The sequence below is a fragment of the Hydra viridissima genome, unplaced genomic scaffold (assembly GCF_058129835.1).
Source record: "Hydra viridissima isolate aposymbiotic clone 2 unplaced genomic scaffold, HvirCarnegie_v1 scaffold_7, whole genome shotgun sequence".
Lineage (NCBI taxonomy): Eukaryota > Metazoa > Cnidaria > Hydrozoa > Anthoathecata > Hydridae > Hydra > Hydra viridissima.
In genome coordinates, this window is record NW_028324306.1 from 12,265,136 (window position 1) to 12,290,532 (window position 25,397).

A 25,397-nucleotide genomic window follows, 5' to 3' on the forward strand; every position below is an offset into this window, starting at 1 on the left:
ATATATGTCTAATTAGTAAGGTACGCAACTATTCCGTAACTGCTTTATGATTTTTGCAAATAAAGTCGAGACTAGGGACAAACGTTAATCAGTTGATAACTGGTAAAACCTGTTTTAGAGAAACATGACTAAGTAGTCGAAACACAAACACTAAATGAACGTGAAGATAAAATCAATTGTCTATACAACAACAATCCCTGATTTAAGAAACATCTGCGGACAAATATAAAAAGAAGGATTGAGAAAATCCAGCAGAATTTTAGGAACAATTTTTTGAAATTTTTGAAGAAAAAGTCAGAATGATTTTTTTGAGAGAAATTTTAAGCAGGATTCAAGCAGGATTCTGTAGGAAAATTTTAGTAGAACTATTGGGAGATTTCGTTTAAAAAAAAAGCAAGAAAAAAGATTTTTGAGGAAGAGGAAAAGAAAAAGAAGTAAAGAGATATTTTCAAAGAAGAAGAGAAGATTTTTAAAATGGAAAATAGTTCTAATAGACACTTTGGCCATGAGAAACGAAACAAACAAAACTAAACAAATTCCCCTAAGATAAGATAATTGCCACCCTCCACTTTGTTTGTCGTCTTTCACTACATTTTTTCTGCTTTTTCCTTTAAAAAGAATAACCTCTCATTAAAGCGTCTGTAGGTCCCAAACTGTTACGATACTAGAATCTTGGTCGAGGTGGACATTACTTTGATATCTTTTAAACTATATTTATGTCTGGTTTAAACGCTGAAACAAAATATCGCCAGACTTTTTAAAATTTAACAACTTTTTTGAAAATGTGAGTAGAGTAATAAGTAAAAAAAAAAAAAGACTTTTGTTGTGTTTTTTAAGAAGTTTGTTAAAAAAATTTATGCCAATCTGTTTTTTTTTTCTGTAATTATCAAAAATAACAATAATTTTCAAAGCAAAAACAAGAATCGATATGAACAGAAAGCAAAATATTTTATTATCACATCAATCCATTATACAATTCAAGCCACATCAATGTATTATACAACTTCATATTCAAAGAAACGTTGAAACATAAAGCAATTTCGCTTAAGTATCTGAATAATATATCAAAATGATTTTCCGTGAGATATTTGTTCCAAAATAAAATAATAACAAATTAACATTTAAAAAATATTAAAATTTACTACTTTTAATAAACGGATAACCTTAAAAATAGTATTTTACAATTACTTAAATAATATTTTACAATTAAATAATAATGTAATAATTTACAATTATTTAAGTTATAAGCGCACTGCGCTGATATTTTATATAAGACTTTGCTGCTTATTTATCACTAAGCATAAAAATTCGAACTCGTCGAAATGAGAACTTTTACAAGTACCTGTCATCATTTAAAAATATACTAGAATGAAGAACCTATTATAAATTCACAGCTCTGACTCATTGTCAAAACTAAGGTTTTCTAGATTCAATCTCCTTCTTTCTGGTCTTTTTTCTCGACTTTTAAATTCATAAACTCGATCGTAGGTGTCATCTAGACCTCTTTTATCAGATGAACGGACGCGACTTCTACCCCGTTCAATAATGTCTCTTTTTTCATTTCGTATTTGGGATAATCGAGCTTTTCTTAAGCGATCATCGTGCCCACCGACTGAAACACGGTAGGAATCTTTAACAGTGTTTTTAGCTGGATCGCTTGATAAGTAAAACGACCTACGAACTGGGCTAACAGTTGTCGCACGTTTTCTGTGTTGTTTGCGCTTATGTCGATTTGGAAATAGCTACAAAATAAAAATTTATATTAAATAACAAAATAAAAATGACATACCGTCTTTCCCAGTTAGCAAATATTGTAATAAAAAAGAGGAACAAGGCTACTTTACAAACCCCTTCTAGTTCTTATTACATCCTCGCTTCTCATCAAACCCTGTTTTAAAAGAAAAAATGAAACCAAAGTTACCTCTGGATCACTACCCCTAAACCGTCTATCAAGTCCTCCGTAAACAAATTGTTGATCGTATTCATCAGAACTCCCGACAATACTACGACGCACTATCTTTTTTAAATCTGTGTCACTTCTCGTGCGCCTTCTTCTTGAGTGGCTTCTTCGTCTTAACTTTACATCATTTGGAATTTCGATCACCGCGTCAGCATATATATAAGGGTCTTTATCTATTACAGTAGTATCAAAATGTTTACCCCTTCGATACTTTAGTTCGGAAATATCACTTTCAGTATCTACATGTTCAACACGACGCTCTTTAGACGACGCTTGGTAAACTTTGCGCCTTAAATGATTGGGAACCGGCAACAGCATTGGAGCACGAATAGTTGTAATTCGCCGCTTTGCCTGATCTCTTCGATCATTTCTTTCTAATAAATTATCATTAAATCTTTCATCTACAGTACTGTTTCTCATTTTTCTTTTATAATCCTCATTATTCATATCAGTATTAAGCCAATAGTCATTATTTGATTGTATACTTTGCCTATAGCCATTGTTATTTATATTTGTATTAAGAAAGTAATCCTCGTTTATTTGTGCACTTTGCCTATAACCCTCATTATTTATATTTGAATTTCGTCTGTTTATATTACTATTATTATCTGTATATCTTCTATTGGTATCAATGTTTATATCTGAAATATTTGTAGTGCTAATCACACGTGAAGTTCTTTTTGTAGTATTGTACTCTTGAGTGTTGGAAGCACTCTCTGGATTATTTGGCAGTTTTCTTCCTGGATTTATTTGCGGTTTGTTGTAATCTGGTAAATCAAATGTTGTAGAACTGCGTCTTTTTCTGACATCATCGGTGAAATCTGGTAGTGGTTGATTAAATTGAGAATCTCTCTAAAAGAACAAATACAATCTACACTGCCCACCAAAACTAAGAGAGCCTTTTTTTTATAAAAAATTAAAAACATTGTAGTAGACTAACTACTACTTTGATTTCAATGCAACAAAATTGATTTAGATAAGGTTTAGTCTAAACATCTATTCTATTCAAGATGAATATATATCGAGGCAGCAATACAATAACAACAAAAAAATATAGAGAGAAAAAATATATAATTATTTCTCTTCAAAACAAAGGGAACTTTTAAGAGATAATTGATCATCATCTCCATCAGATAAGTGATTGATGGCATATCGATTGTTCTTAATAACAAGGGTGAACAAAACAAGAATATATTATAAAATTATTAGCAAATATTATGTCTAATAAAGGTTTTTAAGGTAAAATTGTTTTAAATCATTTTAAACACTTTTATTTCCTGGAAAAGCATTTTATTTTAGAGTTTATTAGATTTGGAGGACATGTATATAAGAGAAATATTAGGTCACCTAACTGAATCCAATCAGCATTTAAAAATCTATTCTTTTCTAATAGGTTTGTTTCTTTTCTCACAGTTATAATTACTGGAACTGGGAATGTAGAATTATGTATTTTCAAATCGTAACTCTACGTTTTTTGTTGTGAAAGCCCAATTATATATTTAACAAACAACAAAATATTGATAATAAAGTAAGAACATATAGTAAAATCTTTTCATTTTGAGAAACAATAAAACTTTAATAAAAATGAATTTACTCGAACTTTGTTAGGAGCTGCATAATCGGCTTGATCACCTACAAAATTCATGGAAAAAGAAAAACCCATAAAAACAAATATAAGGTAAAAGATAAGAAGAAAAAAGTATATATATATATGGTTGAATGTGGATAATGTAAAAATAAGGAAAAATTTCAATAACTTATGAACTTACTTCCAAAAGGATCTTTGCCTAAATAAAGAAATTAATGAATAAAAATGAGATTTTTAGCCAATAGCTACACACCAAATCATTTACAACCAATAAAAAACAAATAAGAGAAAGTGAAAATAGTTGTTAATGGAAAAGAAAAAATGAAACATAAACAAAAACTTTTGGTTTTCAGTAAAAATTTCAGTTTTTTGTTTGGTTTTTAGCAGCTCATTTTTAAATTAGTTTTGATTTCAACTGAACTTATTATAGTTAAATAATAAAAATAAAATCAGTATTTTAGCATAAAATTTTTTTTTTTCATAAAAAAATTTTCTATAAAAGGTTGAAAAAGTGTCATTTTAATTTTAAGAACTTTTTTTTAGAAATTAAATTGAGTTACATCTAACCAATTTAATTTTTAATAAGAAAAAAAAGAATAAAAAGAAAGACCAACTAACATTTCATAAAATAAAAAAAGATTTGTAATCTTGTAATCCGTCGTTTTTTTTTTAATAAAAATTTTTTTTGTACATCAAACAAAGTTTGCAATATCTTCATTAAACACTTTTTATCTTGAAACAGAAAAATCATGAAAAATTGTTATTATAAACAGAAAAATATATGACAGAAAAATCTCTAATTAGACAATCTTATTACAATTAGACTTTTATTTTGTATGTTGCTACAATTTAATGTCATTTAAATCAGGATAATTTAAAAATTTTCAAACACTCCCTGTATAAGAAATCAAACCAAAACAAGGAAACCATACGAAAAAGTTTTTGTACATGAGGAAATACAAAGTAGTTTCTGATTTGAGTATTTAAATTATTCAAAATATAAAGCTAAAAACTGAAAACAAATACAAATAAACATACTTTGTGTGGGCCTTCTTGGTTTATTGTTGAGAGGCCTTGCATCGGTAACTGTAAAAAAAGTTAAAAAATACAACATGAAAAATAAAAGTAAAGTCTAAAAAAAATTTGGTAAATTCTTTTCAAACAAAATTGGAAACTAAGTTAAAATACCTATATTTTCTTGAGGTCTGACAACATCTAAAATATGAAATGTAAACATTAAAGTATAGAGTTTTCTTTTGGAACAAAAAGTCTTTATAAAAAACTATGATACTCAAAATCACTGTAGTAAAACTATAATAAGAAAAAAGAAAAATTTGTAGTTTTAAATTGGCAGTAACATGAAACTTAATAACAAATTCTACTATACTTGAAAAATTTTTCTCTGCTTACAAAGAGATGAATGATTATTAACATTTGAATATGATTTAAATTTTTTACACACAAGGTGTTACATGTAAGCTTTATCATTTACATTTAACATAGTGGTTTATTTTGGTTTTGTTGTTTTGTTTCATTTGTTGCAGTTTGTTGTGCCAACAAAACTGCAACTGTGGGGAGTTTTAGTTGATAACCTTTTAATAATATTATATTTATTATTGATATTTATTATTGACAATTGTTAATGTAAAGAAGGGTGCTGCTGAAAATTATCATTTTGTTGTTAACCTTTTTAACAACAATAATATTTATTATTTTTTAACAAGGAAGGAAGTTATTTTACCAGAAATTTATTATGATAATCCAAAGAACCACTATTGCCATACTGGAAGTTTTTAAATAATATCACATCAAATTAACAACTGGTCTATAAAAAAACTTTAAAACACCAATTTTAAAGCACTAATTAAGAAAGATATGATTGACTGCAATAAAAAAACTGTGTTCTGCAAGTTGTAAAGATTTTGGGATAGTTTAAAATGATGACAAGTAATATTTGCTGACCAGATGAGAATTAAAGTTGATGGCCAAAAAATTCAGCCTACCAACATAGAGATTATGATTTATTGATTACAATAAAGAAACTAAAAAATCAGCCTTCTGACATAGAATACCTACATAGAATGAATTGTATGAAGAACCTACTAAGCAAGGAAGTAGGTCAATTAATGAAAAACAGCCCACTTTTCATTTACTTTAACATCTTTTTACATTAAAAAAAGATTTTTACCATTTATGGTATAAAGCTTAAAAGTTAAATTATCAAATATGTTTCTTATTGTCCCTTGACTTAAAAAAAAAAAAAAGTGGTATATACTACTATAAATTGAAAACAAATTACTTGATGTTCTATTTTCTGGGTCATCCCAAGGTCTTGACATAACATCTAAACCAGATATATTAAATTTAGTTACACCACAAACCATGTGCAATTATAAGATAAAAGTATTTTAGAATTACTTTTAAAACTCTAGGTTTTTTGTAAGAATTTTAAATCAAAAAATTTGATTTGTAAAACAGAAACAAAAGTTGTAAAATATAAGATTCATAAAGTGTCCATCACCATCAAAAAGTTCATTTTCTTTTGGCAAAACCAAACCTATAAAGAAAGAATAAGTTACAGAAACTTTACTTCTCATTTTAATAGTTAAAATTTACAAACTCACTGAATTTATAAAAATTTTGAATATTGTAAAAACAACATAAAAAGAATGACCTTGACTTCTTCGACGTTGTGGATCATTTTGAGGAACTACGATTACATCTTTAAAAATGATCAAAAAGAAAGTTTAAACATCAAGCTTAAATTTTAAGATAAAATATAACATAAAAAAATAATTTAATTATGAATTAACCTTCATCTTTATCATATGGGTCATCTGTATACAAAGTAGAGTAAGGTTCAGATTGCTTTTCTTGAGTTTTACAACACTGATGAGAAGAAACGCAACAGCTTGCAAAAGCACCACCACAACAAGTTGCACAAAAAGCAGGACAACATATAGGCAGACATACCCAAAGTAGCCATATCAATAAAGCTAGTAAAGCAATTGCTATTATCACCCACAAAATCCATAAATACTTATTGGTTTTTGGGGCATCAATCAAGCACGAAGGGGTCAAGACACTGACATCAGACACACTATAGTCTGGAGCCATGTAATTAACAAAATCTATATTTTGTGTAGCTCCCTTAAAGATATTCAATAATCTAGAATTTTCATCATTACACCCTCCTGTTAAATTTTTATAGCTCCAAGAAATTTGAGTTGTATTCAAACTCACCTGCTCTACTCTATCTATAAAGATATTACTTTTTGGATACCCACTATAGTTTGCAATTTTTAAAATTAGAATGGAGATGGCAGAGCAGTTTGACATAATATAAAATCTGCTTTGTGAAACTGTCATACTGTAAACTATGTATTTGAGGTCGCTGTAAGTAGAATATGAGAGAGTTGTAGTGACCAACATTGGTGATATTTCCCCACATGCATCTTGGGCAGTAATGCTATATTGAAACAAATTATTTTGAAACTGAACACTTTTCTGTTGTGAGTAAAGTTGCATACTTATTAATGCACATACTTGCAACATGTCTGGTTCAAAGTGTATCCAATATTGATTTAAATATTCAACTCCTGATTTGGTGCGTAAACTTACAGATAAATTTCTAGTAAAACCACTTTCTTGATCAAAGAAAGTATTCTCTGGTAAGTAATAGGAATAAAAATCTCCTACAACAATCAATTCTGGATTTAGAAAAACCATTATCTCAGGCTTATTGTTTAGTAAACAACGACCATATAATTCATCAGTTGTTGATAAAAGGGTGAATTCTGGCGCCAAAACATCAGCAAACCCTTTTTGAGGAACAAGTAAATCACGAAAGCTTTTTATTATTGAGCAAGAACATATTTGAGGAAAATCACAGAAACTCCATTTAAAAGTTTTTTGATTGGTGCTCACAGATGTATAAAAAGCATAAGAAACATCATTTATAACTTTGTTTTTAAAATAAATCTTTAATTTTGTTATCAAAAGCAACTCTTCATCAACTAGGTTTTCATAATTTACATTACTTTGAATGTTAGCACTGTAGATAAAGTCCAAAGGAGGAGTATTTCCACTTAATGTGATGGTTAAATCAATAAAAGCATAAGCCCCTGATTTATCTGTTGCTTTTAATTTATAATAAAATATGTTTTTCACAACTTGTGTTCCTGTTCTTGGGTACCCCCTTATGCTTTGTTTTTTGGAATCAAAAGCAATCCACTCTGTTTTTGGTAAAGGATCTAAATTGTTTAAAAAAAGTTCTAAATATAGATTTTTTGTGTTTCCATCTTCCCTGTCTATAAATGTATTTTCATCTATCTCATAGTAAAGTTCTTGGCAAAATTTAGAATATATATTTGGTGGAATTTTGGCTTCAGGAGGTGTGGTTCTTGTAACATTGCAGTCATTAAGAGCAATTGTCTTAGCAAAATCAATAGTATAAGCAGGTTCAAAACAACTCACAAATGACGATCTTAAATTATTTAAAAAAGAAAATGCTATTGCATTAGCTTTATCAATTTGATTTATGCTACATATTGGTTTAGTAACAATTGTGCAATTACTCCATCTATAATCAATGTAGCTTCCAAAATCTTCATAGTATTCGGTTCGTATCTCTTCAAATTTTCCTCCATAACAGCGGTAAAGGTTTTCTTGTATGTTCCAAACTTCTGTTGAATAAGGCCTCTGCTTCTGAGTTTTTTTAATCAACCTAAATAATGTTGAAAAATCAGATGGTTCAGGCTCGCCTAACACTTTTATAACAAGATCAATAGATGCAGATTGTCCACATGGATCAATACCTTTAATTTTGAACAGATTATCTCCTTTGTATGTAGAAAGAAAAGGTGTAATAAATAGTGTTTGATTATCAAAATAAACCCAGTACTGTGAATCGACCTCAACATCATTTGAATAAAATAGCTTATAAACCAAACTCCCTTGATCTTCAGTATCAATAAACAACGCATCAGGGAAAGCTTTACTTTGTCTACCACAATACGATACATTTAAAGCAATACTAAGAGCACTAACAGGTCGTGGAGGTCGATTAATGATGTATATTGAGTTAAACACAATATTGGTAATAAAAAGCTTTCCTTTTGTTACTTGGGTTACAAATAGTGAAAATGTTGGATTGACACTTCCATTAGAAGTTTGTAACAAAGGCAAGTTTTTAACTAAATTTGAGTTATCACGTGGACATACATAATTTGAAACTGAGCAATTTTGTATTTTAAATTTGAAAATTTCATAGGAATTTGTTGATGATATTTTTGAAAACTCAGCAGCTTGATTGTTTTGTGTTACATCAGAAATATACGTTGAAATTACATTTAGTATTGTAGTTTGCAATAAAATATAGCTGGCAGATGTTGGGTAAAAACTTCTAAACTCAACTTCAATATCATAATAACTTTCATGACCTTCTTGCTGTAAGTTGATATAAAGAGAGCTTATTGACACTTGTTGACTGCTATCTATTACATATATAAAAAATGATTTTTCTTGTATTGAAAGTGATTGAACAACGTATTTGTTTGGTAGAATCAAAAGTTCTTTGGTATCATTGTCCAGCTGCACCCAGGATGATCGTGATACTAAAACTCTAAAGGAGTCATACAACTCTACGCCAAGATTACTCAAACTTCCATCAGTAGAATCATTAGCAAAGTTTTCTGAAAGTTTATACACAAAAAAACCACACACTCCTACATTAACCTCAAGCTTTGGTTGAACTACAGGAGGATCATTCCTACATGTGCTCCCTAAAGACAATATTTTATACTCTGAGGGAAATTGTAACTTGAAGACTTCATTAGGTTCATTTTTATCAGAAAACAATTTGTTGTTAATACTTTGAACATCTGGATGGGTACATTCAGCAGGAAGAGAGCAGTTGTACCAAGTTAAGGTAAAATCGTATGCATTTGGATTTGAATTTAACTGGTAAGAAAGGACAATTAGTCCAGATGTTCCTAGATATCGCTTCAGCATGTTGTTTACCATATTGATGTAATAAACCTTAGAATATACAACCTTATCAGAGCTTTGAATTCTCAAAGAATACTTGTTACTTGGAAATGATGCCCTTTCAATCTTCACTACTACCAATGTTGGTGCAAACAAAACTATATTTTCTAAAGAAAACAGAAGTAAATATTTGTATCCTTCAGATGGCTGATTAGCTTGATCATCATTAGATGGAAAAGCTACCAATCTATATGGATGAACAAGTATATTGATCCAGGAACTCTGAGACAATGCAACTCCATTGCTTTGTATCATAGTTACATTCATGTTTTCAATATATGTAGTAAAACTTTCACTTAGAAGCAACGGATTTCCATTACACATTTGTAATCGGTATTCAATGGAAGAAAAGTTGTTGGATAACAGAGGTTTGGCACACCATAAATTGAAAACTGAAGTTGACTCAAAACTGATTGTTAAATTTGTAATGTAAAGTACTGACTTTAACCACTTCTCAAAGTCTTGAATATTACTTTCTACAAGCTTTGATGTCATGTAGTTTAAGGGCTGGCATTGATCACAGTACGCTATTTCTACATAGCCGGTATTTGAATTGAATCCTTTAATAAAGAACTTATTTGATAGAAATTTAAATCCAGAATACAATGAAATCCTTTTAAGAAGCAAAATCTTAAAATCCAAATCTAAGTATGGCTGTGGAAAAAGTTGAGCGTACCCAGAAATTTTAATCAACTCATGTGTCCAAATGGTATTTTCAATTCTTATTGTCACAAAAGTAACACCAGCTTTTCTTTCTTTGTTTATAGCTTTCAGTTTAAATCTATAGCCACCCAGAGGCTGATTATCAAATATAGTTTTGTCAATTAACCCATATATTATTTGATCAGTACCAATATTTATCCAACGTGATGACTGCAGCTCTTGTTCATTCTCCTGTAAAATTATCAAATCAAGATTTCTTGTGTTACCATACACTGAGTCTGTAAACAAATCAGATGGTACGGTATAAGAAAACTCACCACAAGAGTTCTGGAGTACAATTACCAGTTCTCTATTTGCTACTGGTATGCTCAGTGGTGTACTAGTGCATTCCTTGGACACTGTGAACTGCAAAACTTCAAACTGCGGTTTTAAATAATCTTTAAATGATGATTTCAAATCAACTATGGTACCTGCTGAAGTTTTGAAATAGCGTTCTATAACACTAAAAACTACTTGCAAATATAGGGTTGTGTTATTTTGAAGCAATTTGTTCCAGGTGCAGTTTGAATAGGAAATTTGAAAGGTATTAGGATCAGATTTTTTGAAAGATAAAACTTGGATTTTGTTAAAATCATCATTTATAAACTCTGCAATTCTAATTATAAAATCCTTAAGAACCATTATTTCATTTTCGCTATTTTCATTAATTTGAATGCTCATGGATAAAACACAAACCATTTGATTGGTACTTGAGTAGAAAGAAAAATCTTCTATGTTAAGGGTGAGAGAGTTAATTGCTGAATCCCCAGATATCGGATGTGAACCTACTACATTAAATTTATTTGAGGATGAGACTTTACTCCAAATAGGTATTCCGTATAGAGTTTTTGAAGAAGGATCAAATTGAATCCAAGAAGAAGACTCAATTTCAATCATATAATTTTGATAAATCTTTACTGAAAAATCATTTATATTTCGTGCGTAGTTATCATGAAAACAAGTAGATGGTAAAACATACATAAACCAACCACAAGCTGGCATCAAAAAATTACCACAAAAACCTGTAATTATTGTGATATTTACAGGCTCAACACACTTAGGAGCAGAAGCATAAACATAATCAATTTCAAACAAGGGTCTAAAAAAATTAACTAGTTGAAATGAAGGTATGGTTGAATAGCGTTCAACTTGAAGTTTACTGTACAAACTTTTCAAATAAATCTCATTGCAAGGCAAATTGCAATGAGAAAAAGATACAAAAAAATTGCGACTGAATTCTTCAACATAAACATTTGTTTTTGTATCAGTAGGATTAAAGAAAATTGCAACCTTCTGCATTAAAGCTGCTTGAATAAAAGCAGTTGAGACATTCTTTGTAAATGATGTTGAAAAACCAATGACAAACTTATTATTAAATAACTGTTCAGAATTATCCACAAATGCAATTAGCTTTAATGAAGCAGTTCTCCCTGACTTATCAGTGCATACTAACAAATATTGGTACCCTGTTGGAGGAGCTTTCTTTTTTACTCCACTTGTTACCATACCGTATATATACTTTTGGTTGTCACTTTTTACTCCAATTTGTAACCACTCATATTTTGAGACTGGTTGTCCATCTGTATAAGCTAATGTAAGCTCCATATTTGCAAGATTTCCATCTCTCTCATCAAGAAAAAGATCAATAGGAAAATCTCTCATAAATAATTCACAAGATTTAGGATACAATAGTATGTCTGCTTGTTCCTTAGGATAAGGGTTAGCCTCAATACAGCTATAACTGACATCTAAAGAAAGTACAGAGAAATTGTTTTTTAAAGCATTTTGAAAGCTTTGCTTAATAGAGTTGGAATCGAAATCCCATATTTTAGAATAAATCATTTTCAAAGTATTGCGATTGGATTCATTAAGACCCACTAATGACTGCTCATATGTTGGGAAAGAAAAACTGCAATTACTCCATTTAATGATAAATGTGTTGTCATCATTTTTGTAAAAATCAACAACTTTAATTTGAAAAGTTGAATCATTATAAAACCATTTTATAGCCTCTAGAATCCTCCAAAGAACATTAAAATTTGACAACAAAGTGGAATAAATGTCTAAAAACTTCATTGTTATAATGCAGTCAGAAATAAAAGGTGTGTTTATAAACTTTATAGGTAGATCCACAGAATAACTAAGCCGAGCACTGTTTGTAGCAATGACTCTGTATTTTTTTAAAACAGTACTTGATTGAGTCTTGATGTTAACTGCATTGACTTCTAATGTTGCACTATTAAACTGAATGAATTGAGACCTAGTTATATCAGCTCCTACATCATCAGTTAATTTAACTTCCAACCACCGCATATCACCATTTACATTATCATAGAATAGAGAATTTTCAAACTTATATGTAAATAATGCACAGAACTCTAGGTTGAGGAGTGTTGGAGAAGGTAAGGGACTATAAGGTGGTTGAAGGGGTGGATTGCAAGCAATACTTGTGTAATAAACTCTCTCAACTACAAACTCATTCATAAAAACATTTTTAAACTTTTGAGACAGATCGCCCACTGATGTTCTTAAATCATTGGTAAGGGAAAGAATACTAGAATTACAACTACTATATTTACAGGTTGTCCAAGTTAACCTTCTGAACTGTAAATAACCATTTTGATTTTCATATTGTTTGATCAATATTGCATCAGTGTACATATAATAGTTCTTTAGTCGCTGAGAGATGTAACTGATTTCATAAGCATATGCTCTAGGAATTAATCCATTGTATCTCAGCTCCATGGTCAACTCAAATGGAGTTTTCTGATACTCAGGTTGATACACTTTTTCAATATTAACATTTATTTGAGCAAATTGACCTGAATCATCTGTAGCCTTTAAAATAAACTTAAATGTTTGTGGCAACAACGCTCTAATTTTGTCATTACATATTGCTATTATTGATTGAGAAACATTATCAAAATTAATCCAAGAATCAACTCCAACTTCCTTTAAATTACTGCTTAGCAAAGTGATCTTCAAATTTGATGTACCTCCTTGTTCAAAATCATAAAAAAGATTGTTTTGAATATCCTTCTCAATATAACCACATGATGGTAACACAAATGCAATAGGTGTTACATTAGGAGGAACAATGGGATTCAGATCTTTGCATCTGTTTGTAAACTCTTTAAACACATTTTTTACAGTATATTTGATGCCAAATGCTGAGTAAAAAGATAAGTTTATTGTTTTTCTATCTTCATTGTATAATTTCATGAATATATTTGTAATTAGACTGTAATAATCAAAAAATCCCTCTGATGATGACTGGAAGTTAAGGGAAGAGCAATAACTCCAGTAAAGTCTAAAATTAGATGAATTTTCCTCCACAAAATCTACTATAACAAGATCCTTCTCAGATTGTAGCTGAAAATAGTTTTTTAAAGAAATGATTAAAAAGCGCAGTCTATCTACTTTTTTAACAAAGAATTCAGTTGTGCTGAAGTCAATTCGAATCATGCATTCAGTTGAAACGCTTAGCAAACCAACAACTTTAACATTAATTGACATTGCTGAAGGTAGCTGAGTGCTATCAGTAGCTGTAAGTATATAGGTAGTTTCTGCTTGACTTAAAAACATTTTTGAGATGGGTATTGCAGATATAGTTTGTGTGTCTTCATTAAACATGATCCAAGAATCGCTTGTTAGTGGAGATCCATCACTTTTTGTAAGCTTCAAAGAAAGCTGTCTTGTGCTTCCATCCTCTGCATCATAGAAAGTAGTTTCTGGTATAATAAATTCATAGTAACCACATAAAGGAACTTCCAGTGTAGGTATTTTTACAACAATAAAAGGTGGACTAGGCGTGTTTGTATTACAAGGGTATTCTAGTAATGCTATACCATACTCAATGGAAAATGAAGGAAGCATAAAAAACTGGAACTCACTAACTACAAAATTTTCTGAGGTGATGAATTTCTTTTTTAACGAGCTAAGAAAAGCTTTGTCACATGGATTATATATAATTGAACAATTAGAAAATGTATAATCTCTTGTCAAGTTAGATAAAACTGAATAACTTTTAACACTTATATGTTCCAAAGATGAATCTCCCAAGTATTTACTTAACATTTGAGAAAATAATAAATTTTCCAATGCTTGAGGCATAAAAGTGTTTATGGTAAATCTAAATTTGAAAAAATATTTCGCTTCAGGGGGAAGTGTAATGACCAATGAAACAGTTACTGTTGCCGAAAGACCAGTTCTATCTGTTGCAATTAACTTTAGTTTACGTGAAAGTTGGTTATAGCTGATAGTATCTTCCAAAGTAGGATAAATATAAAAGGTTTGAATTGATTCATCAAAGTATATCCAACTTGGAAATAATAAACTATCTGATGTCACCAGCTTTAAGCTTAACTTTCTTGTATTTCCATCTTCTGGATCAAAAAAAGTATTTTCAGGAACTTGTTGTTGTATGCCTCCACATTGCTTTAAATAAATTGTCCATAAACTTACAGATGCAATTGGTGGAGATAGTGGGAGCAAACAGTTTTCATCAGAAATCATGTTCACATCTTGAAGTATGTAACGTGCTTGGAATGCTTGACGAAACTTTTCCACAAGGTTGGCACCTATTTTCATGTTCATAAAAAAAATATTTGCTGCATTGTTGTTGCATTGGTTTAACAAACTGGAAGAGCTCCAAGTGAACCGAATTTTGTTGTTTGCAGGATTTTCATATGAGATGAAATTTGTATAATTGCCATTAAAAAAAGTGTTTAAGTAGTAAGCAATGTAATACTTTTCAATGTATTTTTGTTGAACTGGTAGAATTGAGAACAAATCAAGAACAAATTTGTAGTATGTTTGACATGTGTTCCCAATCACTTTTATTTTCCAAGGAGCATCAACATAAAGTAACTCATTATCAAAAGCTCTTACAGTAACAATGTAACCATTTGATGGCTGCTGTGAAATAACATCATTATTAATAACAGAAAAAATTTGATTATCAGCAACATAGATCCATGTAGAATCTGTATTTATAGCAATGCCATTGATATAGACAACAAGATAATTTAAATTGAAGCCATTTTCATCATCTCGAAAAGTCTGTGGATCAAGTTTGATGACAACAGATGAAAATGCATTTACAATTAAATCTGGTATAGGCAAATACTGTAATGGAGGCTTATTGGTGGGTTTGCAAGGTCCAGTTTTCTCAACATTAAGGGTAAGTACCTCAATACTAGGTTGTAGTGCATTTTTGTAGTTTTGTTTAACAATATTTTTTTCTTGATCAAAGAGTTTTGCAGATATATCATTTACATTCAACTTGTCACAAGGATCATATCGCAGTCTGCAGCTTGTTGCCTTAATTGTGAACATACCAGTGGTAATAGTTGTTCTGCGTATATCAATTATACGAACATCACTGCCATTATTATATCCTAAATAAGAGCTTGTTTTTATTTGAAACTCTTTAACAATTTCAGATAAAGAGACCAGTGAACTCTTCCACAATGCTAATAATTGAAAAAAAAAACTAAAAAAATCAGGACGTGATTCTATGTCTATATTCACAAAAGTAGAAATGTATTTTCCTCTTTTATTGGTTGCTTTCAAGCTATAGGAAAATCTTACTGGGTAATCTTGAGCTACTAAGTCAAAAGGCGAAATAAGAATTCTCTGCTTAACTGGATCAAATGAAACAAAAGAATTCAAACTAATTTCTGATCCATCAGATTTGATCATTTCTAACTTTAAGAATCTAGTTGCCCCATCTATTTTGTCAAAGAAAGTATTTTGTGGAACAAGGTAATCAAAATATCCACAAAAGCTCACTTTCAAAGGCATAATAGGGTTTGACACTATTGGAGGCTGTTCTACATCATTACAAATTCCATTATATTGAAACTTTATATCAAGAATGCGAAATGGAGAGAGCCAATTTAAAAATTGAGGACTAACACTATCAGAGACAATTAACTTGCTTTGTAAAGTTATTAATTTGTCATTTTCACATTTAACTGAAGAAATGGTTTTATTTGTCCAACTAATTTCTAAAACTGTTTGAAAAGTATTTGATGCAGCAATGTAGGACACAGTACCTGAACTAGGTTCATTATTGAAAAAACTTTCAATACTTGATCTTAACTTATTATAAACAACAATATATGATAAAAACTGCAACTCTGTTTCAGCAATAGTTAACTGCATGTTGATAAGAAAGCTAGGCTCTTCATTTGGGTAAGTAACAACAACATCTAGATTTTGCATTACGCTATTTCCACTTATATCATAAGCAACAAGTCTTAATGTTAATGTTGAAGAAGGTAAAAGTTTGGCAACATTTTTATTTGCAAGAATAGTTATAGTTTGAGTTAACTTATCAAATTGCACCCAAAAATCAGTATTAAGAGGGATCTGGCTTTGATCAGTGATTTCTAACAGAAGGTTTCGTGTATTACCTTGCTCTGCATCAAAAAAAGTATTTTCTGGCACTCTCTGGTAAAAAGTGCTAAATATATCAACATAGAGTGGCCCCCAACGTTTTACAATTTGTGGTGGTCCATCTTTAGTGCAAGGTCCAGACATTAAATCAGTCAAGTATAAATCTGCAAATTCAGGAACAAGTATACTTTTAAAAGAAACACTCCATGAGTTGTCAGCATTTTTCAAAAAATTCTTATATTTGTTTTGCTCTATGGCATCACATGGCTGATAGTTAATGGAGCAGTTTCCAAATTCAAAGCGAACTGATCCATCAGCAATTTGTGAGTAGCTTATTGCTTCAAAACCTGCTCCTTTGTCACCAAAGTATGCCCCCAGTTTCTTAGCAAGTAAGAGCATTAGGTTAACATTAGGATTAATAAGTGTCAAACTAGCTTGAAGTGTAACCTTATAGTCGGTAGGAATCACATCACCCTTTATGTTAACAAAAAATGTTTGAGATTTTGATAGCAAAGATTTATCAGTTGCAGTTAAATAGAACTTAAAAACCCTAGATGAAAAAGCAGCAGTTTGTGTCAACAGTATAGAGACTTGTTGTCTTTTTGAATCAAATTGGAGGAAACTTTCAGCAGTTAACTGACTTCCTAAACTATCTGTTAATGTTAAATCAAGATTTCTGGTATTTCCATCTTCATTGTCATAAAAAGCATTTTCAGGTATAAGATATTCAAAAACTCCACAAAAAGTTACAAACAAATTAGGTATTTGGAAGGTAACTGTAGGAGCATTAAAACCACATGGTGATTTTGATATGATGTCAGCACCAACTACTTGAAAGTATTGAAATCGAGCTTGTAATGAACTTCTCAGTGTTTGAAAATCATCATTATATATGAATCGTTTGATTTCATTAGTTAAAACATAATTGCAAGAAGAAATAGGTAAATCACAGTGTGTCCATATTAATGTAGCAACTGCATTGTCACCATTTATAGTATTTAAAATATAACGACGAATACAAATCTTGTTTTCAAATGAGATCCCAAAATAATTCCACAAGTTAGGCAAAATTTGCATGAGCTGATATGTGTATGGTTTATTGGCAATATCAAAAATCTTCATGGTGAAAGATACTTGGAAATAATTATTGATAATACCAGTAGGAACCACATAATATTCTGTTGAAACACTAAGACCTCCAGTATCTTCTGCACTTAAGATGTATGTTAATGAATATTTATTTCCAAGTTGTTCAAAGCTGATATCTATTGGGACTGCATAAACTATAGCAGTAATTTTATCATAATAAATCCAGGAATTTATGGGTAAATCAAAATCTGAATCTTTAGACTTTAATGAAGTTTTCAATAATCCACTAGAGAGATCACCATCTTCTTCATCTTGAAACAAATTTCTGGGAAGCTTGTTCTTAAAAATATATCCTTGTTTGATAAAGAAGGGTCCAGTAACATTACTAGATAAAATATCAATGTTAACAAATGGAGGAGCATTAATGTAACAACTGCCATCTTTATTGCTATTTATTTGAATGATAAAAAATTCTGGTGACATTGCTGAAATTAGTAAAGGATTGACATTGTTACCAGAATACAGCTTTAGATTTGCTTCTAGTTGAGCTTTAGTATCACATGGTGAGAGTCTGAATGAAGTATTATAGTAAAACAACAAAATTGTTCTTGTTGCTGGAATAGTAAATACTTGAGAAACAATAAGATAGTTTCGATTTGTATCTCCGAAATAATCAATAAACCGATTTAAAAACCCATACATAACTCTGGATAAAGATTGATAACTGACATCATAGTTAAACCGAACTTGAAATAAGTAACTCCATAATGGTGGATTGTATTTACTTGTTATTGAAAATGTATCATCAACATACTTTCCATCTGCATTTGTTACTCTTAGCACAAATTTATAAGTTATTCCTGCAATGATTTGATCTTTGATAGGAACTCCAAGAATTGTTGTTGACTCCACATAAAGCCAGTCACTTGATAAAAATCCATTACTTCCTACTATGATGTAGTATTTTAGGTTATTACCATATATAGGATCAATATATGAATTTTCAGGAATTTCATATTTAAAAAAAGTTCCCCAAAAAAAATACAAATCACCAAGAGGCTTTTTAACAATAGGCTTATTATTATTACACAAGGAACCTTTTTCAATAAAAACTTGGTCAAAAGCTAAATTCATGTTTTTCATGTAAACCTTTAAGTTTGAATTTATCAATCCATTGCTACTGATAAATTGAGATATGTAGAAAGACATTCGTTCTAAGTTGCATAAAGGAGATTTTGCAAATTCTTCAAGGGTAAATCTCACTGAGGTTTGTAAAGATTGCACTTCATAGCTGTATATAATTACTGAGGAGTTTTGAATCAATAAGTAAGTTGAAATTGCGGAAATAAATTGTTTCAAAAACACCAAATAAGATGAAGCACTTAAAGATTGTGAAACAAATGTAACAATAAAATGTTCTTGAATTGGTTGGAGATCTTGCACTTTAATTTCTATCAACTGATATGACTCAACTAACAATGGTGTCTGTGCAACTATTCGGAACTTTATGCCTGCATATTCTTTAAGTAACAAATAAGTTGCAAATCCTTCCAATAAAAAACCATTTTCTAAAGCAGTTGTACTCAACTTTAACCAGTATGGTAAAAAAAGAGGATCTCCATTCAATGATTGTAATTGAATTGTTAATTGCATAGCTTTACCACTAACTGGAGGTACGAAAATTTTATCTGGAAAACTTAGGGTAAAGAATTTTCCATAATTAATCACATAAGGCTCAAGTATTTTTGATAAAACTGGAGGATCAAGAGATAAGTAACTACAAGCACCATGGAAAGTCTCATCCATTGTGATTATGTCAAATTGGGGTGAAAATATTGACTGATACCCATCATTAAATGGACCAACAGATCTAAATTTAACAATTTTCGCAACATTACATTCATTATTATTAGGCAAAAAACTTGTTGTACTCCATGTAATTTGAATTCTAGTTGTACCAATATTTTCTCTAGTAATCACTAAAAGATCTGTAATCATCTTTGAAATATCTGTTAAGGAAGAGTCATGCATTAAAGCATATGGATAAAGCTTCAAAGACTGAACAAAAAATAAATTCTCCACATCATTTCCTGCAAAAATACTTGACAAATATGTTCTAAGAACTATAGTTCTTTTATATATTGGTTCTTGGGGTGGAACTCCAACTTTAAAATTAAATATTTTAGTTGCTGAATTACCATCATTATCAGTTGCAACAAGAAGAAAAGTCCATATATTAGTTACATACACCTGTTTGTTTACATAACCAATAAACTCATCATATTCATTAGTACGGCGGAGCTGAACCCAATTTTCTTTAGAAACTGACAATCCATTGGACAATGTAAACCGGAGATTAAGACTTTTCATATAGCCGTCCTTTGAGTCAATGAAAGTGGAAGGTGGCAATGTTATATTAAATCTATAAACACTATTAAGAATAGAAATATCTTGATAAAGTTTGTCAGGAATAGGTCCATTAAGATCAGACTCACAACTCCCTGAAAGTTTTATAACAACTGAAGACAAAGCAAAATTGATCTTTGATAAATAATCAAGTAATACAGAATTGGGAATTGAAGAGCCATCAACTTTTATTAGCAATGATCTAACATGTAAAACTTTTATAACATCACAAGGCAAAGAAGTAAAATCAACAAGTGTCCAGCTGAAAACCTTAACACTATTACGATTTTCAAAGTTAAGGATTAAAATAGATGATGCAGGGTACGACAAATAGTTTGATATTGCCAACACAAACTGGTTGCTGAATGCAGTGAAAGAGTTGATAACAGACATTGTCGTGAAGGTGACCACAAAGTTTTGTTGAATGGCCTTGTACCCTTGGATGTTGATAGTTAGCAGGCGGTATGCCTCTACTTGCAATGAGGTCACAGCAACAAGCCTAAATGTGAAACTAGTCTTTTGAACAGCTATGGCATTTGATGCGTACCCTTCTATTCTAAGACCAACTGCTAAGTTGGTGCTGCTCAGAGTTATCCAGTACAGGTCAGGTAAAGTGCTGCCATTCTCGTCACGCAAGTACACCCACAAGCTTGTTCCACTTGAAGTAGAGGTAAACAACTCATTCGGAAGACTAACTGAGAAGAATTCTCCAAACCTTACACCAATCGCATTTAAAGTGGCAGGACCAACCAAAGGTGGATCGACAGACAATGTGCTGCAGGCACCAAGGAAAGACTCTTTCTCATCCAGGAACATAAACTCAGGTTGAAACATCTGACTGTAGATGGAGCTGTATGCTCCAATAGTTTTAGATCTCAAGTTTATGATTCTCTGTAGGGAACATTGAGCAGATGCAAACAATGTTGAGCTCCACACCAATTTAACAGTGATATAGCTTGTTGACCTTGTAACTTCCAGACTGTCGGCTATCAAGGACTCTACCTCTAAAATACCTTGGTTTTGCCCTATTGAGTAGGGAATCAACTTTTTCTCTTCAATGAAGAACAGAACCGACACATCTCTCATGTTTAGCATGGCTGAGGAGAAGGAGCGCAGTGTTAAACTTCGCTTATAGTTTGGAGCTTGAGGTGGCAACTTAATGTTGAATATGTATTTCTTAATGCCAACGTTGTTATCGCTGTCAGTTGCCTTTAACAAAAAAATCCATTGAGCTTTAGTGTACCTCAAGCTGCTTATGTACCCATTTAAACTAAAGCTACTTCCAGATTGAACTAGTTCTATCCAACTGTCAACAGAAACTGAAACTCCGCTTTCTGTAGTGAGCTCAACCATCAACTTGCTCATGTCCCCGTCTTTGGCATCCACAAAAGTTGAGACTGGTATGGTAAGCGAAAAGCGATAGACATTGCTGTTAAAAAAATATTCTTGTGACAGCTGATCTGGAACAGGGCCATTGCGATCAACAGCACAACTATCGGATGACAAAACATCTACTGATTTCAGAACAATATTTATGTTTGTCAAAACACTAACCAAGTTTGGATTGATTTGACCATTTGCATTAGCTAGCTTCAGTGCAATTGAAGAGGCTGACGAACTGTCGCAATTCGCACTTGTGAACTGAACCAAAGTCCATTGGACTCTTGTTACTGAAGAACTTGTTTCATAACTTAATATAAGTATCGATGAAGCAGTGTACGACAAATAGTTCGATATTGCCAACACAAACTGGTTGCTGAATGCAGTGAAAGAGTTGATAACAGACATTGTCGTGAAGGTGACCACAAAGTTTTGTTGAATGGCCTTGTACCCTTGGATGTTGATAGTTAGCAGGCGATATGCCTCTACTTGCAATGAGGTCACAGCAACAAGCCTAAATGTGAAACTAGTCTTTTGAACAGCTATGGCATTTGATGCGTACCCTTCTATTCTAAGACCAACTGCTAAGTTGGTGCTGCTCAGAGTTATCCAGTACAGGTCAGGTAAAGTGCTGCCATTCTCGTCACGCAAGTACACCCACAAGCTTGTTCCACTTGAAGCAGATATAAACAAATCATTTGGCAGATTTATAGAGAAAAATTCCCCAAATTTTACTGCTATGTTGGTTAATGTTGATGGACCAATAATAGGAGGATTGTTTGTCAAAAAGTTACAAGCATTAAGGAATTCCTCTGTTTCTCCTATGAACGTTATTTCTGGTAAAAAAAAATTTGAATATAATTGCTCAAAGTTTCCTAATGTCTTTATTCTGAAATTAACAATACTTTGAATATCACATCTACTTGAGATGAATATGGCTGAACTCCAAATTAGACGTATTGCTACCAATCTATCACTTCGAGTTACTTGTATTTGCTCAGTTATTAATGTACTTATATCTATTGCACCAATATTTTGTTGTAAAAAGTAAGGATAAATCTTTTGCTCTTGAATGTAAAAAAGTATTCCAACATCTGATTTTTTGTACACGTCTGCTGAAAATGAACGTAAGGTTAAAGTTTTCCTATAGTTTGCTTGGGTTTGTTTACCAAGCATTATAAAGTTAAATTTTTTTGATGCTGTATTTCCTGCAAGATCAGTTGCTTTTATATAATAAGTCCAAATACTTGTACTTGATGTTAAAATATTCACATATCCAATGTATTCATAGTTGTAATATGATTTCTGTAGTTGAACCCAGTTATCAATTGGAACTGAATTGTTGTTTTCAGTCAAAAAATCAATCTTTAATTCATTCATACTACCATCTTTTGCATCAACAAATGTTGTAGTGGGCAACACTATTTTAAAGCGATATGTGTTACTTTGAATGATTATATCCTGTGACATGGAATCAGGTACGGGAGGCTTATTATCAATTGTGCATGCTAATCCTAAATTAATTGTAATAGAAGTAATTACAAAATTCATGCTATTTAATGTGGAGAGTAAACCACCATTTAAAGTACCATTAGCATGTTTAAGCTTTGAGTTAACAGTCTGAACTAAAACTTCATCACAAAAGGAATCAGTTAAAGATAATAAAGTCCACTGAATGTTAGTTGAAGATGTGTTGCTCTCAAACTTTATTATAACAATAGAAGATATTGGAAGCAATAAATAATTTGATATTTTTGATACAAAGTTTGAAATAAAGATATAGTTTCCAACACTATAAGACTGAGATGAGAATATTACAACAAAGTTTAGTTGTAAATTCTTATTTTCTGAAATGCTGACATTAAACACATTGACAAGTTCTTCTAGTAATGGAGTAATAGCAACAAGTTGGAATATAAAACTTGATTTCTTTACTATCATATCGTATGGCACATACCCTTCAACTCTAACCCCATTTTGCAATACTTTACCATTTAATGTAATCCAATTTAATGACACATATTCTCCATTTTCATTTCGAAGCTCTAAGTTGAGCAACATTGTATTTCCACTCACAGGAGGTCTAAAAACATCACTTGGAATGCTAACAGAAAACAAGGTACCTGATTGAACAATAATTTCTTTAAATTGTTGACTGCCAAATATTGGTGGGTCAGCTGATAGGTAACTGCAAGCATCGAAGAAACTCTCTTTATTGCCTGTCATATAAAATTCTGGGAAAAACATACTAGAATAAAATTTAGCAAATTGCCCACTGGTTTTTTGTCTCAATTGAACAATTTTTTCTAATTGACAATAAGATGATACAAAATCAGTAGTACTCCAAAGCAAAGTAATTGATATCTCACCTATATTACGTGAAATTTTCAAATTCTCTGTTATAAGAGAATTAACATTGTTAACTCCCAGCAAATTTATTAGAGAGTAATTTAATATTTTCATTTCTTGAATGTAAAAGAGAACCAGAACATCATTTTTGTTAATGAAATCTTCTAAATTAGAGTTAAGTGTAAGAAACATCTTGTATGTTGGTTGTTTAGGAGGAGATTGAAAGTAAAAGATACAAAATTTGGTAGCATAGTTTCCATCACTATCTGTTGCTTTTAAAATAAATTTCCAAATTAGTTTATTATAGACACTCTGGGCAATATAGCCAATAAGCTCATCCTTTCCATTATTTCTAGAAAGTTGAACCCAATTACTTAACAGAACTGGCTCACCATTTTCTAGAAGCAGCTCTACCTTTAGATTTCTCATATCACCATCTTTAGAATCAATAAAAGTTGTTGGCTTTAATGGCAAAGTAAATCTGTAGACTGTATTAATTACACTAATGTTAAACAAAGGTTCATCAGGAACAGGAGGACTTTTATCAATGTCACAAGCATTTAATGTAGCAATATTTATAGAAGATAAAGTAAAGATTATATTGCTTAAAATGGACAAAAACTCAGCTGTTGCTTGACCGTTTTTATTTACAAGTTTATTAGTAACGACACTCAACTCTTTGATGTTACATTCAGATGCTGCAAACTCTTTTAAAGTCCATCTTATTATAATGCTATTCAATGAAGGTTTTGTGCTTAGTACTAAAATAGAGCTCAGTGGATATAATAAGTAGTTTGCAATAGCTGACAGAAAGTTATTTATAAAAGTAGAATAAGCACTTAAGGTATAAGAGGTTGATGCCAATGTCACAACAAAGTTTTCCTTTACTTGATAACTATTAACAATATTTACTACAACAAATCTACTTGTGTTTACCAATAATGGAGTAGAAGCTACTAAACTAAATCTATAGACTGTTTGTATTGAAGCCACATCATTGGAGGCATATCCAACAAATCTTAAGTTGTTTGATAAAGTATTTTCACTTAGACTAATCCAGTAAAAAAAAGGCAAGTCTTCTCCATTCTGTCCTTTTAAATATATGGATAATTTCATAAGACTTCCACTTGCTGGAGGGCTAAAGACATCATTTGGTATATTTACTGAAAATAATGATCCAAAAGCTACATCAACTTTGATAAGAGCAGGATTTCCAGGTACTGGAGGGTCCAAAGATAAATAATTGCAAACCCCAACAAATTTTTCAATATTGTTCAACAAAGTAAATTGAGTTAAAAAAAAGTTACTATATGCATTTGTAAAAGCATCAACTGTTCTTAATCTGTAACGCAAAATTTTATTTTCATCACAAGAGGAATAAGCAAAAATGCTCGAGCTCCATAAAAGTCTTATAGTAATAAGATTAAGCTCTCTCTTAATATTTAATTCCAATACAACTAGTGTATTTACATT

General features: G+C 31.0%; 1 protein-coding gene across 1 annotated transcript in view; it reads right to left on the reverse strand.

The window, feature by feature from the left end:
• Positions 1–1,169: 1,169 nt before the first annotated feature.
• Positions 1,170–25,397, reverse strand: part of LOC145184077 (uncharacterized) — a 28,900-nt gene continuing 4,672 nt past the window's right edge. Inside the window, exons 2-11 of the mRNA XM_090092386.1 lie at positions 6,362–25,397; positions 6,223–6,270; positions 6,070–6,105; positions 5,848–5,892; positions 4,737–4,763; positions 4,587–4,634; positions 3,730–3,747; positions 3,555–3,592; positions 1,922–2,812; positions 1,170–1,742 (exon numbers count right to left, since the gene is read on the reverse strand). The exon at positions 6,362–25,397 is cut by the window's right edge and continues 1,894 nt beyond it. Coding sequence (XP_089948512.1) covers positions 1,389–1,742; positions 1,922–2,812; positions 3,555–3,592; positions 3,730–3,747; positions 4,587–4,634; positions 4,737–4,763; positions 5,848–5,892; positions 6,070–6,105; positions 6,223–6,270; positions 6,362–25,397 — 20,541 coding nt within the window. The 3' untranslated portion in view covers positions 1,170–1,388. The remainder of the gene's footprint in view (positions 1,743–1,921; positions 2,813–3,554; positions 3,593–3,729; positions 3,748–4,586; positions 4,635–4,736; positions 4,764–5,847; positions 5,893–6,069; positions 6,106–6,222; positions 6,271–6,361) is intronic.